At 54.3% G+C, this 14,056-nt stretch overlaps 1 protein-coding gene across 2 annotated transcripts; it reads right to left on the reverse strand.

The window, feature by feature from the left end:
* Nucleotides 1-1,391: 1,391 nt before the first annotated feature.
* MAFF (MAF bZIP transcription factor F) lies at nucleotides 1,392-10,549 on the reverse strand. 2 transcript variants are annotated; one of them, XM_006071352.4, is made up of 3 exons: nucleotides 10,212-10,549; nucleotides 3,822-3,887; nucleotides 1,392-3,230 (listed from the first exon to the last, which is right to left on the reverse strand). In XM_006071352.4, the coding sequence occupies exons 2-3, from the start codon at nucleotides 3,855-3,857 to the stop codon at nucleotides 2,748-2,750; spliced, it is 519 nt and encodes a 172-aa protein (XP_006071414.1). In that variant the 5' UTR covers nucleotides 3,858-3,887; nucleotides 10,212-10,549; the 3' UTR covers nucleotides 1,392-2,747. The 2 variants fall into 2 exon arrangements, with proteins under 2 accessions (XP_006071414.1, XP_006071413.1); XM_006071351.4 differs by having other exon boundaries at nucleotides 10,208-10,547.
* Between the last annotated feature and the right edge of the window lie 3,507 nt (nucleotides 10,550-14,056).

The raw sequence follows: 14,056 nt of genomic DNA on the forward strand, positions 1-14,056 counted from the left end.
CCTCCAGCAGCCCCATTCCTGCAGGTGTCTCCCTGGGGTTTAAAGAATTTCCTGCGATCCTCATGCCTCCTAGTCTATCGCCATGCCTCCAGGAGCCCACCCTCCACCCTGGGACCCAGGGCAGGAGGCCTGGAGCAGGGCCTGCCCAGTAGTGGGCATGTGCCAGACACCTGGCACCTTCCTGCCACTGCTGCGTGCCTTCTGTGGCCTGGCCCGGCTGACAGGGGTGCTCAGGAATGTGGCGTGGGCGGGGGAAATTCCCAGCCCGCCACCCTCCACTCGGTCCCCCGCACGCCTTCCTGCTCTCCTTTCCGCAGGCCTGGGCTCAGTGTCTCGGCATCAGGATCCTGGACCCCAGCCTGAGAGGGGAGAAGGGCCTGTGGGCCCACCCAGCCGGTGTGGTCTGGCCCTTTCCCAGCTTTCACATCCTCCCCAGAAGCATCCTTCTAGCCCGGCCATCCCTCCATACCCAGCCACATGGAACTCCTCCTGGCCATCAGGTGCTCTGGGGTAAGCGTTCACTCTGCCTGTGGAAGCTTGCAGCCCCTGGCATCCCCAGTGTTTGCCACACATATAACCTTACACTTCTTGAGTTGTACAGATGGGTAAACTGAGGCTGCAAGCAGTGACATAAGCCATTGAAGGTCATACAGCTAGAGAAAAACACACCCCAATTTCCCTGACCCCTGGACCACAGAACACTCCTTCCCAGGGTGCCCCAGAAGTGCTGGCAGATCAGATTAAATTAACAGGGAGGTCTGGCATGCTGAAGTCCATGGGGTTGCAAAAAGTCAGACACTACTCAGTGACTGAACAACAGCAACAGCAGGGAGTTTGGGGTCTAGGTTGAGACCCAGGGTTGCATTCTAGGCCTGCAGGCTGGGGGTGAGGAAGTCACTTCTCTCTCTGCCTCCCTGTGCCTTTCCGGAACATGAGGAAAATATTTTTTATTTGGCTGTAGAAAGTCAGACTTCAATGTGAAAGTACAATTCCTCTTAAATCGGGGAATTTTCCTCTCTGGGTGGGACTGTTTATTTGCTGACGGGATGCCCAGGGAATTTAACCCTACATTTCATTGTTCGCCTGGCTTTGCCTTCCCCAGGGAGGCTCCCTGGCTCCAGGCACCCAGATGGAAGGACAAAACCCTGTCTGGTTCCCACCTCCACCCTACATCCCCCTTCAACCCCACCAACCCACCCTACCCCAGCGCAAGCCCAGGTGCTAGAATTAGTGATGGTCACAGTTTCTTCATCTGCAAATTGGAGGAAACCCTCCCACCCAGCAGAGGGTTCTGCCTGGGACTAAAAGCAGAATCCATCTTGGGGCCCTCATTCAGAACCCACCCCCGCAAAAAAAAAAAAAATCATAAACCAGGACACATACTTCTAAACTGTGGAAAAAGAGAACTTGACTTTATTCAGGAAGTCTACAAAATACAGAAGGCGGATAACTCGCTTACTGTAAGTCAGAAAAATAAATAAATTCTGGGGGCCGGGCACTTTTCTTTTAAAACACATTTTTTGGTTGTTTTGCTATCCGGCTTTCCCTAAATATAAGATAAAATGTGTTTTATTTGCAGATATAAAATATAAAGTCCAGCTCAGGACTGCACGCCACATTTCCCAGGCAGTGGGCGCTAGGCCTCCGGCTGGGGAGAATAACTTAGATTCGTGCAATAAATAAACAGCGGGAAGGGGCAGCTGTCTAACAGGGAAAGGGGAGGGGCTGGGGCCAGACTTCCCAGGAGAATAGCAGTCAATGGCAGTGACCCGCCCCCACCCAATAGGATGGACAGGTCGGACCCTTCCCTTTTTAAGGACCCCTATCCCAGGGTTCAGAACTGTAGGATCTGTCTTCTCATCTCCCCACCTGCCTCTGTGGTCACTTCCTTTGTCCCCTTTCTCTTTGGCCAGCTCCCTGGGTTCAGGGAGAGCCCAGGACAGAGTCAGGCCAGCTCCTTCCCTCTCTTCCATCTGTATCACCTACTCTTTCCCTCTACTTCTGTTCACCTGACTCACAGAGAGCTACCTCCCAGACCACGGAGGCCCTTGCATCACCTTTTCAGGCCCCGACCACTGTCCCCCTGACCACGGCTGGAATCTCAGGGCAGCAGTGGAAAGACACGGTTCCAGCTTAACCGCTAAGCATACGTGGCCTTGGGCATTGTCAAGTCCGCTGGAGGCCTGTTTTCCCATCTGTGAATTGGGCTTCACTAGGTGATTTCTAATGAGTCTTCCAGCTCTGGAGGGCCAGGCATCCAGGCCCAAAGCAGAGGCGGGAACATCAACTTCCCAGCTGGACAATCCTACCAGAGGCATGCGGGGTCAAGTCTAGTTTTGTATCGTGGAGGGTGGGGACGGGCCGATGGCACGATCTGAGCAAACAGTTACAAAATGAGGGGTGGCCATCTTCCCCTCTATGGCCCTTCTCTAATCAGCTTTGTATCCCATCCTCCCAAACTAAGAAGGCTGACGTTTTTAGGAAACGCCAGACCTCGACCTCACCCGACTTCCTATCTCACCAAAGTTGCCCCTCCCCGGGGCCATTAGGTCCCAGTTTCAGAGATCGCACGAGGAAGACAGGATCTGGGGAGGGAACGTGTGTTCACCACGGGGAGAGCTGGTGGCTGCAGAGAAATGGCACTTGGAGACAGAGGCGGCGCTTAGGCACTTAGGGATGGCAGCTGGGGTCGGAGGGGCGTGGTTTGGGGAATGGGCGTGGGTGGAACGAGCGGGTCTCGGAGAGCACTAGGAGCAGGCGGCGGGGGCGGGGCCGGGGGCGGGGCCCGGGCCGGAGGCAGGGCCCGGGCCAGGGGCGGGGCCCGGGCCGGGGCTCGGGGCCGACTTGACTATAGTGATGACGCTAGCCGGCGCCACCAGCGCCGCGGGCCCGCGGGCGGCGGCCACCGAACGCGCGAAGCCCTGCAGCGCCTCGCACTTGCCGCGCAGCGCGTCGAGCTCCAAGCGCATGGCGGCGTTCTCGCGCGCCAGCTTGTCCACCTCGCGCTCCAGCTCCGACTTCTGCTTCTGCAGCTCCTCCTTCTGGCACACGCGCTTCACGCGGCAGCTGGCCGCGTAGCCGCGGTTCTTGAGTGTGCGGCGCCGCTGCTTGAGCCGCGTCACCTCCTCGGCCGAGAGCCCTCGCAGGTGCCGGTTCAGCTCGCGCACAGACAGCCCCATCAGCGCTTCGTCCGACAGGTGCGGCGTGTTTTCGCTCAGCTCACGCTTGATCTGCGGGCATGGGCGCGTGGGGAAACTGAGGCTCAGGGTCACACTCTACCCTGCGGGCCCTGAGCTCTGGACCCGGCGCGCAGCAGGTGCTGGGGTCGGCTTCCCCTCCACCGCTAGCGTTCCCCATTCCGCGCCAGGGACACTGAGCTGGTGGCTGGACTTGCTCCAAGACTCCGAAAGGGAGCAGGAATCCCCAGAGGGAAAACCGGGAGAGACAGGGATCTGGACACAAAAGGAGCCACCCTAGAGCTCAGTCCGCATTCTAACCCAGCGACCCGGCCTGGACTCAGCCAGAAAAACCCAAGAAAGCACCTTTAAAGTCCAACAGTTCCTTGGACGTTGTCCTCATGGGGAAGTAGGTCCAGAGAGGGAAGTGACCTGCCCTGGAGTACACAGCCTATGGCCAGAGCCCAGGCCCGCTGTTTCCCAGCCAGGCGGGGCCTGGAAAAGCCCATGAATGGCTTCAAGAATGACTGATGTCTGCTGAGCCCCTCTTGGGGATTCTAGGAACTGAAGGGGAAGTTGGGATGGGAGCTCAGCCTGGGCAGGGAGGGAGGGGAGGACTGGAGACAATAAGGGCTGCCTTCTCACCTTCAGCGCTTTGCTGGATAAGGGATCCACAGACATGTTTGCAGAAGGTACCCTCTGGGCTAAGACCTAGCGGAGAGAAGAGACCAAGGTCAGTTTTTCTCCCACTTGGAATAAAATACAAACACTACTATCTTCACATTCAAGGCTCCTGCTATCTTAGAATTCATCTCATACCACTTCCCTTGGCCCCAGTGGTCCAGCTACAGTGGCCTCATTGAATGGTTCATTTCAGCCTCAGGGCCTTTGCACTTGTTCTCTTTACTTTTCTCTTCCTTTTTATCTCCCCAAAGACTCTTCATCATTTAGATCTTTGCTCAGTGCTACCTTTTCAGAGAGGCTAAAACTGGCTAAAACACCCCTTGTACCATATCACATAACCCCATTTACTAACCCCCAGGCTCCTCTCACACCAGGCCCGTCTCTATTCTGCCCTCCAGCCACAAGGAATTTCTTTCACTTCCTCTCACCCCATGCTTCTTGCCTTTGGGTCACGCCAAACCTTGTGACACTTCTCCTCCCACTCCCACTTATTTGGCAGACTCCTACTATTCAGCCTTCTGCCCTGAGCATGGACATCTCTTCCTCCAGGAAGGCCTCCCAGACTCCTAGGACTTTTTCAGCACCGCCAACCCCAGCAGTTCTGCCCTATGTTGTCACGGTCTGTTTCCTTGACTCCCCACCAGACAGGGACCTCCACAGCCAAGAACCAGGCTCAGACAGCTCTGGGTGTGAGGCTGCCAGCACAGGGGCTGGCAGGGAGCAGGCACTGGTGAGGTGTGGATTGGTGGTCTATGACACTGTCACCCAGCTTGTCAAGGTCTGAACCTCGTGCCAAGCCCAAATCCTGCTGAAGACTGTCGAGAGAAAAACCTCCTGGCCCTGCCTCCAATTCTTCCTCCTTTCTATCTGCTTCCGCAGATAGGGGTGGCACACAGATACCAGGAGGATGGGAGGGAGACGAAGGGATTCTGTCTTCATAACTGGCTCCCAGGGAGGGTATAGGAAACAAGGAAAGGAACAGTGGATTAAGGGTCAAGCCTGGTTTAAATCCCATCTCTGTTTTCTCCAGGCTGTGTGACTGTGGGCAAGCCACTCCTCCCCTCTGGGTCTCCACTTTCCCGTCTGTAGGTTGGGAACAATACCTGTCTCATAGGGTTTTGATGGAACCAAATGATGCAAACGGGAGGTCAGCGAGCACCTGGGGGGTTATTAGAATTGCTGAGTCTGTCCAGGAGGAGTTGCTGCTACTGCTGCTGCTAAGTCGCTTTAGTTGTGTCCAACTCTGTGCGACCCCATAGACGGCAGCCCACCAGGCTCCCCTGTCCCTGGGATTCTCCAGGCAAGAATACTGGAGTGGGTTGCCATTTCCTTCTCCAATGCATGAAAGTGCCTGTAGCAATTCCTGGGACATCGCTTTGACTTGGCGTCTTTTGGCTGGCCAGGGTCACACAGGAAAGGCTCTTACAGACTGTCTGGTCCCTGCCTCCTCACTTCACCCAAGGGGAGGTGGAGACCAGAGAGGGGCCCCTCTTGCCTGAAGTCACACAGCAGGTGAATGGCTGCCTTCTCCTAAATCAGGAGGTATTCTGAACACCTGTACAGGTCCCAGGACTGAATCCTGATTGCCTTCACACCATCAGCACCCCAGTTCTCCCAACAACCCTGTGAGGTAATGGCCAGAGAAGTCAATAGAGTAGTCCAGGGTCACACAGCGAACAGTGGATAAAGCCTGGGTCTGGGGCCACATGGAACCACATGTGTCCTTGCAGTGAGGTCCTCACAGAGCATCCTCTCTGGGCCCTGTTTCTCCACCCCTGTAAAGAGAAGGACTCGCCTGGCTCCAAGGCTACCCAGCTCTGATGTGCCAGGAACTGTGTTGGATCTGCAAGTGCCACACAGATATCCAGGCCTCCTGGCTGGCTGTTTAGGGGGCTGGGGTGTTATGTGATGCCCAGGCAGTCTGGGCTACACAGAGAGCCTGATGGGAGAGGTGATCTAAGAGCCCGCTAGTTGCTGAGCAGTATGTGGTGGGTGCAGATGCAGATGCAGAACTCTGGAGGCATGGCCCCTAGGACAAGGCATTTTTCCTCTCTGGACCTTGGTTTCCTCACAAAGTGGGGACAATCATCATAGTGTTCGTGGGTAAAAACAAGAGGCTTAGAAAGATCAGGAGTGGCAAATGCTTGGTTTATCTCCCCACATTCCTCCCTCTACTCCTACACGGACATCAATAATCAATTACTGCACTTTTTCTCACTGAGGTTGGACACAGCTCCTGAATCTTTCTCAACACAGCGCTGTTTTCCACTGAGCTTGGACATAACCTTAGAATCCTCCTCAACACAGCCCTCCAGAGTAGGCCCAAGAGGAAACTGCTGGCCATCCCCTATACTAGATAATGGCTGAAGGTCCCATCCTCTCTGTTGGCTGTGATCCTAGGAACTTTGGGACCCCAGGGAGGCTTTGAACCTGTTCTTGCCTCCTGTCCTCTTTCTCCTCCTGTCCTAGCCTCAGCCCCTCAAGCACATGCTACATGTCAGCTGAGGCACCCATGTTTGCCCAGGAACATCCTAGCTCAGCAGAGCCAGGCAGTCACAGAGGGAAAGTCACAAGAAGGTCACATCTCAGACCTTCAGCCCTCCAACTTCAGACCAGGGGCTGCTGGGCTGTCAACCAAGGGGCTGGGGTCCTCCACCAGGCAGCCTTGGCCAGTCTGGTAGACCCTGGACTTGAGACAGCAGCTGATCCAACCTCCTTGTTCTGTAACTGAAGCAACCAAGCAGCTGTTTGGTGGCAATGGTGGGCTGGAACCCTGGAGTCCCCAGCTCAGGGCTCTTTCTTCAAAGCAAGCCACTATACTCCTCTCTCTGAAGGATAAGAGTCGGATATGACTACTCAACTGAACTGAATACTCCCCATGCCCCCATCCCTGCTTCTTCCCTTCCTGAGGCCAGCAGCGCTGACCTCCAGGGTCTGCAGGTTCCTAACATTCCCTGGAGGCGTGGCTTGGGGGATTGACAGCCACATTGCCCAGTCAGCAGCCACGGCCCTGGCCCCCTAGTACACTCAGAGGCATCCTGGAGACGGCCCACCCGCTGGCATGGGCTCCTCTGGCTGCTGAGCCATTTTGCTTCCTCTGTGAGGACAGAAGGAAAAAATGTGTTTTCCTGGGCCTTGGCAGCCAGCACTGGTGGAGCCTCCTCCCTCCTGGAAGGGGAGCAGAGCTGGGAGAACCCAGCACCACAGGGAAGTAGGAACCTGGGGGTCTGCCACCCACTAACACTTGCTGTGTGACTTCAGGTACACCACTCCCTCTCTCTGGGCCCAACATGCCAAACCACCAAGCCTAAGGTACCTCCTAGCACTGACAATGTCAAAGTTTAGAGAGTCAGATTCTGGCCTGGAATGGAACTCCAAGACCACCAGCAGAGTAGAGGCCCTGGAGCAAGGAAAGGGAAATCAGGGAAGACTTCCTGGGGGCAGGGGCCTGAGAACACAAACTCAGAGGCTGTCAGCCTTGACTCTCCCTCTGCTCCATGCCTAGCCCTTAAGCATTTCCTCTTTCAGCTGCACCAAGACCAAAACCACCTGCTCTCTGGCGTCCAGTCTGCCTCCACCTCTGACCCCACCAGCTCTCCTCCTTGTCAGAGGGATCATTACTGACACAAACCTACAAACCTGACCATGTTCGGCCCATTTCAAAACCCTATGACGCCAGCCTCCCCTCTAGCCCATGTGGTAGGCTTTTCTGGCCACCACCACATTCTCTCCCCACGCTCTTCCAGGATCCCCGTGCTAACAACAAACGAACTCTTACCATCCCCACACATTCCCCAAAGGGACCCACGGGGTGCGTGTGTGTAAGAGATGTCACTTGAGCCCTGCAGGATCTGCTTGCTTTGGAGAAACTGCTTCAAGAATCTTACAGCCCGTGCCCAGGAGTTCTTGTTCGCCTGGGGTTCCCAGGCCTTTTTCTCTAGGTGTTGTGGAGTTTTACTAGGACACTGACCCAGGGCTCATTCATTCATTCAATCAGCAAACACCCAAGAAGCACCTACGCTGTAGGTCCCAGGCTTGGTGCTGCACCCTGAAGGACCAAAGTTGAATCAAAGCCCCTGCCCTTGAGGTCTTCACAGATGATTATCACTTGATCTGACATTCTGGCTGACTGTCACCTCCCCAGGGAAGCCTTCCTTGATTGCCCTGGCTAAGTCAGAACTGTTATTACTTTTGTAATCACAGTGACTTCCTCCTCATACCACCTATCTCAGCTGTGGTTTTGCATTTAGTTTAGTGGCTCTTTCCCCCACTTTGTTTTCCTTCCTTGACTGTAAGCTCCCAGAGGGCAGCTCTGGATCTGATTTGTTCACTATCTTATCTCTAGCATCTGGTCCTTGGTGGGCTCCATGGCAATGTAGGCTAAAAGTATTAGGACTAAGGGAGGCACAGGGGCCAAGGGAGCCCTCACTGGGTCCTGGACCCTACTGAAGGTCCAGGGGTGATTCAGTGGGAGGTTAAACCTTTTGGTACTAGCTTTCCATTTATGACTGAGTCAATCCGCCACTTCCTCCTGTTCCCTGCTCCCTAGCCCTGCTCAGGGATGTTTCCTGCCCAGTTTTGAAGATCGGCCTGCCTGATTCCTGTGCTCCTGGTGGCTACCTCCCTTACATATTCCACATATTCCTGGACAACCCTGGCCTCTGCCTGGGGCTGTTGGCTCTGTTTTCTCTTGCATGGTTCCCCTGGAAATTAGGCTGTATGTGGAGGCTGTCACATCTCCCCCAGCCCACTGCCCTTCTACCACCTTGAATGTTGCCTAGTTGCTGCTACAGATGGGGACCCAGAAGTTACCAGCTGTGGTAGCAGCTCAGAGATTCAAAGTTAAAAGATTATCTGGTCCAGCTCAATGCCCTCCCCCTCGACACCCCATGATCCTGTAGCTCTGTGGGAGGGAGGAAGAGAGGGCAGAATAGGACCAAGGAAGCCCTAAGCCCCAGCCCAGCCCTCAACATCCCTCAGCAGGGCACTGATGGAGGAGCCGGACAGGGTGAGGCAGTGGTGGGAGGGCCCAGCCCTCTCATAGTAACCCCTCCCGCACCAAGACAAGTAGTCCCACTGCCTGTTAACCAAGCCTGGCCCAAGTCCTCAACTAGCTCCTCAGGTCCAGTCATCAATAGCTCTGTCTGATTAGTCCCACTTGTGAACTGAAACCACCAGAAGGGCAGAAACTAGCTCCACCCCAACCTTGGGTTCTCACCCTTCCTGATCCAGCAGGTACAGCCTCTAGAACCCAGACCAGCCAGAGGAGTAGCCACCAGAGAGAGGAAGCCTGGTATCCCTTCCTACCTCCAACCTTTGCCGTGTTCCCGGCCCCCCATACTACCCCCACCCCCTCACCCCCCGCCCTTCCTGTTTCTTCTGTGACTGAGGGGCTGGGTAGCCCCCGGGATGAAGGAGAGTCCGAGGGGAGAGTCTGTCTTCCCCAGGCAGTCAGAAAACCTGGGGACAAGGACCTGAACACCAGCCTACTTTGTTGCCAGACCCACCGGAGTGATGGAGCCACGGGGGTGGGAGGGAAGCCCGGAGGGATCTTTGATATTTTGCCCTACCCCGTAGCTGAAGGCACCGCAGTCACGTGGCTGCGGTCCTGGGAAACTCCGGGGAGAGCAAGGGCCTGGCGGCCACCGGCTGGTGGGAAAGGGACAACCCGGGAGAGAATTCCCAGACCCTTGTGACTATGGACTGGGCCATTTCTTTCGCTTCTTCTTTTATTCCTGTGGTCACGCTCTTTCGGAGGTACGGTCCGCTGGTTATACAGGCCCCGCCTGGGAGCGTTCGGACACACACACACACACACACACACACTCTCTCACTCTCTCTCTCTCTCACATTCCCCAAGGTACGCGGCGCAAGCACGCACCGGGCAGGATACCCAGGACGCTGGCCAGGGAACACACACGCACTCCCGCCCGCCCTCGGACGTAAACAAACCGCGCACGCTCGGCCTGCGGGCACCGGTCCAGGGACTGTTCTCACCGAGTCACGTACTTGCACACACCGCCCCCGGCCCCGCCTGGGCGGACGCTGACGCTCGCCAGCCCGCGCTGCCCCTTCCTGCCCGACTTCACCGCCTCTCGGCCCGCGCCCCCAAAAGGGGCCCATTAACCCCGCACCCCGCCAAGTTCGTTTCGGCGGCGTCTCGGTCCCACAGGACCTCCGCCCCCCACCACCACCCCCATCTCGACACCCTCCCAAGCCAGCAGTCCGGGCGAGGGATCCACGGTGGCACCGACTGAGTCGGGCCCGGCGCCCCGGCCCAGGCATGTTCCAGGAGCGCGGAGACCCTGCCACCCCCTGGCCCTGCGCGCTCGCCCCGCGACCCTCACCCGCCTCTCGTCCTGCTTCGCCTGGCGTCCCTGGCACGCACGGGGTCCCGCTGCCGTCTGAGCTGCTCTCCTCGGCCCGCGCCTGGGTCAGCCTCCCCCTCCGGTCCCGACCGCGGGTCGCTCAGAGCCCGGATCGCCGGAGCGACGCGCCGAGTTTTGTTGTGGGGCGGGCAGCGCTGGGGGCCGCGCCGAGTTGTAAGGCGAGCTTCCCGGAATTACTCACTCACAGGATTCCTTTCATTCATAAAAACCCAGTCATACGGTGACGTCACCGCCCCGGCCGCCCCCCGGCCCCAGAGCGGCCTCCCGGCTCCCCAGACCCGCCCCTGGCCGGCTCCGCCCCGGATAGGCCCCGCCCCGGCCCCGGCCCCGCCCACCGGGATTCTCAATCCCGGTTAGAACGCTGACTGCGGGCGTTCACGCGACATCTCACCAGAGCCACGCAGGTGAAGGTGTCATTTGTCTCATTTTACAGTCCACAGTCGTGGGTCTCTTCTCCTTTCGACCTACACCCTCTGCCTCGATGATCTCATCCAGTCTCGTGGTTTTAAATGCCATCTGTAGGCTCAGGAGCTCCAGATTTTGTATTTCCAGAGGGAACGGCTTTTCTTTGAGTTCCAGACTGTATCCAACTGCCCACTCAACGGCTCCACGTGGGTACCAGATGGGGCCTCCATGCCCTGCACGGCCAAGATCCTACTCCTGAGCGTCAACCCTAGCTCAGCAACATACACACCCAGTCTCTCCATCTCAGAGGTTCAAACCCAGACCTCGGAGCCTTTCTCCGTACCTCTTCTTTCTCACTTCACGAGTCACTGGCTCCACCTCCAACACCATCTTGCATCTGACCACTTCTGGCCACCCCCAGTTCTGCCACCTGGTCCAGGGACCATCAACTCAGCTGGACCACGGCCACAGCCTCCTGATAACTTCCTCACTTTATCCCTAAAGGCTGTCTTCACACACCAGACAATATTCTCCTTGTAACAAAGATCAGCTTGTTTAACACTCTCCCACCCTTTGGCTTAACACTGTCAAAAGATTTTCCTTGGCATTTAGAATAAACTATACTCCTCCCTTTGGTCTACAGGGTCCTAAGCCATCTGGTCTCCGCCCAGCCTCACCTGTGTCACTCTCGTCTCACCCCGCTACTCTTCAGTCACACTGTCCTTTTTATTGTTCATTTAACCCACCAAGCTCATTCCTGCCACAAGTCCTTTGCACTTGCTGTTTCCTCTTCTGTTCACTGCCTGGCTCTTTCTCATCTTTCAGGTCAGCTCAAATGTCATGGCCTTAGAGAGGTCTTTCCTGATGGCTCTGGCTAAAGGAGCCACCATCTCTGAAATTTGGTTTTTATATTAGCTTAATATCTCCATATTAATATTAGCTTAATATATGCTGACAAGGGTCCATCTAGTCAAAGCTATGGTTTTTCCAGTAGTCATGTATGGATGTGAGAGTCGGACCATAAAGAAGTCTGAGCACCAAAAAATTGATGCTTTTGAACTGTGGTGTTGGAAAAGACTCTTGAGAGCCCCTTGGAGGGCAAGGAGATCAAACCAGTCAGTCCTAAAGGAAATCAACCCTGTATTCATTGGCAGGACAGATGCTGAAGCTCCAGTACTTTGGCCACTTGATGCAAAGAGTCGACTCATTAGAAAAGACCCTGATGCTGAGGAAGTTTGAGGGCAGGAGGGGAAGGGGACGACAGAGGATGAGATGGTTGAATGGCACCATCGACTCAATGGACATGAGCCTGAGCAAACTCTGGGTGATAGTGCAGGACAGGGAAGCCTGGCGTGATGCAGTTCATGGGGTCACCGAGAGTTGGACATGACCTAGCGACTGAACAACAAATATCTCCATAGGTTATTATCTTGCTTACATATTTGCTTATTATAACCAAAATGCAAGTTTCATGAAGGTAGAAACTTGTCTATCTTCCTGACTACTGCAGATCTTTTGCCTAGAGCAGTGCTCAGCACATAAGCAAGCCCTTATGTGTAAATACTTGTTTGAGGAAATACTTGTTGAGGAAATAAATGAGTGAAGGCTCAGAGAGGTCAAGTGACTTTCCAAAGTCACCCAGCCAGGAAGTACAAGAACTGGAGTTTGAATCCAGACCTAATTCCTGGTCTAGACATTTGGGATTCTGCCCAACTGGGTGAGGCCCAGTATAAATGTAGGGGATGTGTTCAGGGCCTATATTCAGGGATGAATACATTCAGGGATGTATTCAACCACCCCAAAAGAGGTGGCTTTGGGGGCAAAATAGGGGAGTGTCCCAGTTCCTTCTTTTCCTTTGCTCATGGTGTTTCCATTGCCTGAAGTGCCTGCTGTCGCTCCAGTAGCCATAGGTTCTATGAAACGAACATCACAGCACCTACATTATTTTACTGAGAAGGACCAAGGACCTTCCCAACTAGGAGGTCTTTCTGTGGTCACCAACAAGGCTCCCCCTTCCCTTGATCTCAGAGCTCTTGCTTTGCTTCCTCACTATGAGCGTTGGTCCACCTGGGATTGTGACAGCTATCCCTTACCTCCCAAAGGCCTGGGTTGCATATGCAAGTTGGCCCACTAGCTTCCCAAGTGACCAAATGTTGCAGCAGCTATGTCTGGCAAAGTATTCCCCTCAAAAATTGTCCCTTGCCTTATATCTACATGGCTAAGAGAGCCACTCACATTACCTCTTGGAGTACCAACGTTCTCAGTTTTAGAAACAGCACAATTGTGATTTTCCTTTTTTTCTACCCTCCATTTTCAATGAGTTTTCAAAAGCTGAGGCCATAGTAGGTGTTTGACTAATGAATGAACCCCCAGTGGATCTGCACAACACTCCTAGACAGCATGAAGCCTAATTCTCCCATCTCCTGCCTGCCTGCATTAGGGGGTCAGAGCTTCAGGAGCCACCCAGCAGGGACTGCTCCCTGCAAATGTGGCTCCCTCTCTGGTCAAGGTCAAGGGACATGGTGCAATGTCATATTTAAAAGTGGGAGCTCTCTGGCTTGAAGCGGTTCCTAACAGCCAAATTTGGGACAATTTGAGCATCAGAAGAAATAACAGTAAACATGGGTTATGACCTGCTGAATAAGAGAAGAATCCATGAGTCCATATAATATGAATAAATAAATAAAGAGAAGAGAAAGCTCCACCTTCAAGTAAAAAGAAAGATAGGGACTTCTCTGGTGGTCCAGTGGCTAAGACTCCACACTCTCAATGCTGGGGCCCATGTTTGATCCCTGGTCAGGGAACTAGAGCCTGCATACATGCTGCAACTAAGAGTTCACATGCCACAACTTAGAAAAATCCTATATGCTTCAACTTAAACCCGGTGTAGCCAAACAAAGACATAAACAAAATATTAAAAAGCAAAACACTGACGTGTGTTCAGAGGTAAGGGGCATCTGTATGCAATTTACTCTCAAATGGAGTGGGAGGGTGGATTATAGATAAAATGTGATAAAATATTAACAACTGAGGAACCTGGGTGAACAGCCTATAGAAATTAGATATTGTTCCTGCAATGTTTGTTTTAATTAAAAAAGTAGGATTTTGTTTCTTTGCTTGTTCTAAGTGGGGGCTCTCAAGTCAGCCTATGAAACTCAAATCCCAGCCTCACCCCCCACCCCCCACCAAATGAGTGACTTAACCACTCTCCGCCTCCTTTATAAATTGGATTCACTGTTGATAATAGTGCCTGCTCTGTGGCTTATAAAACAATTTATTGGGTTCACACTGAGAAACACTGAGCGCAGTGCCTAGTACGCAGTAAGAGATCAGTAAATAAATACTGGGTTAGAGAGAGATGAATCCTTTGGAGTCCCCTAGGACACTGCCTCTGAGAAACTG

Source organism: Bubalus bubalis, chromosome 4, assembly GCF_019923935.1.
Source record: "Bubalus bubalis isolate 160015118507 breed Murrah chromosome 4, NDDB_SH_1, whole genome shotgun sequence".
In the NCBI taxonomy this organism is placed as follows: Eukaryota; Metazoa; Chordata; class Mammalia; order Artiodactyla; family Bovidae; genus Bubalus; species Bubalus bubalis.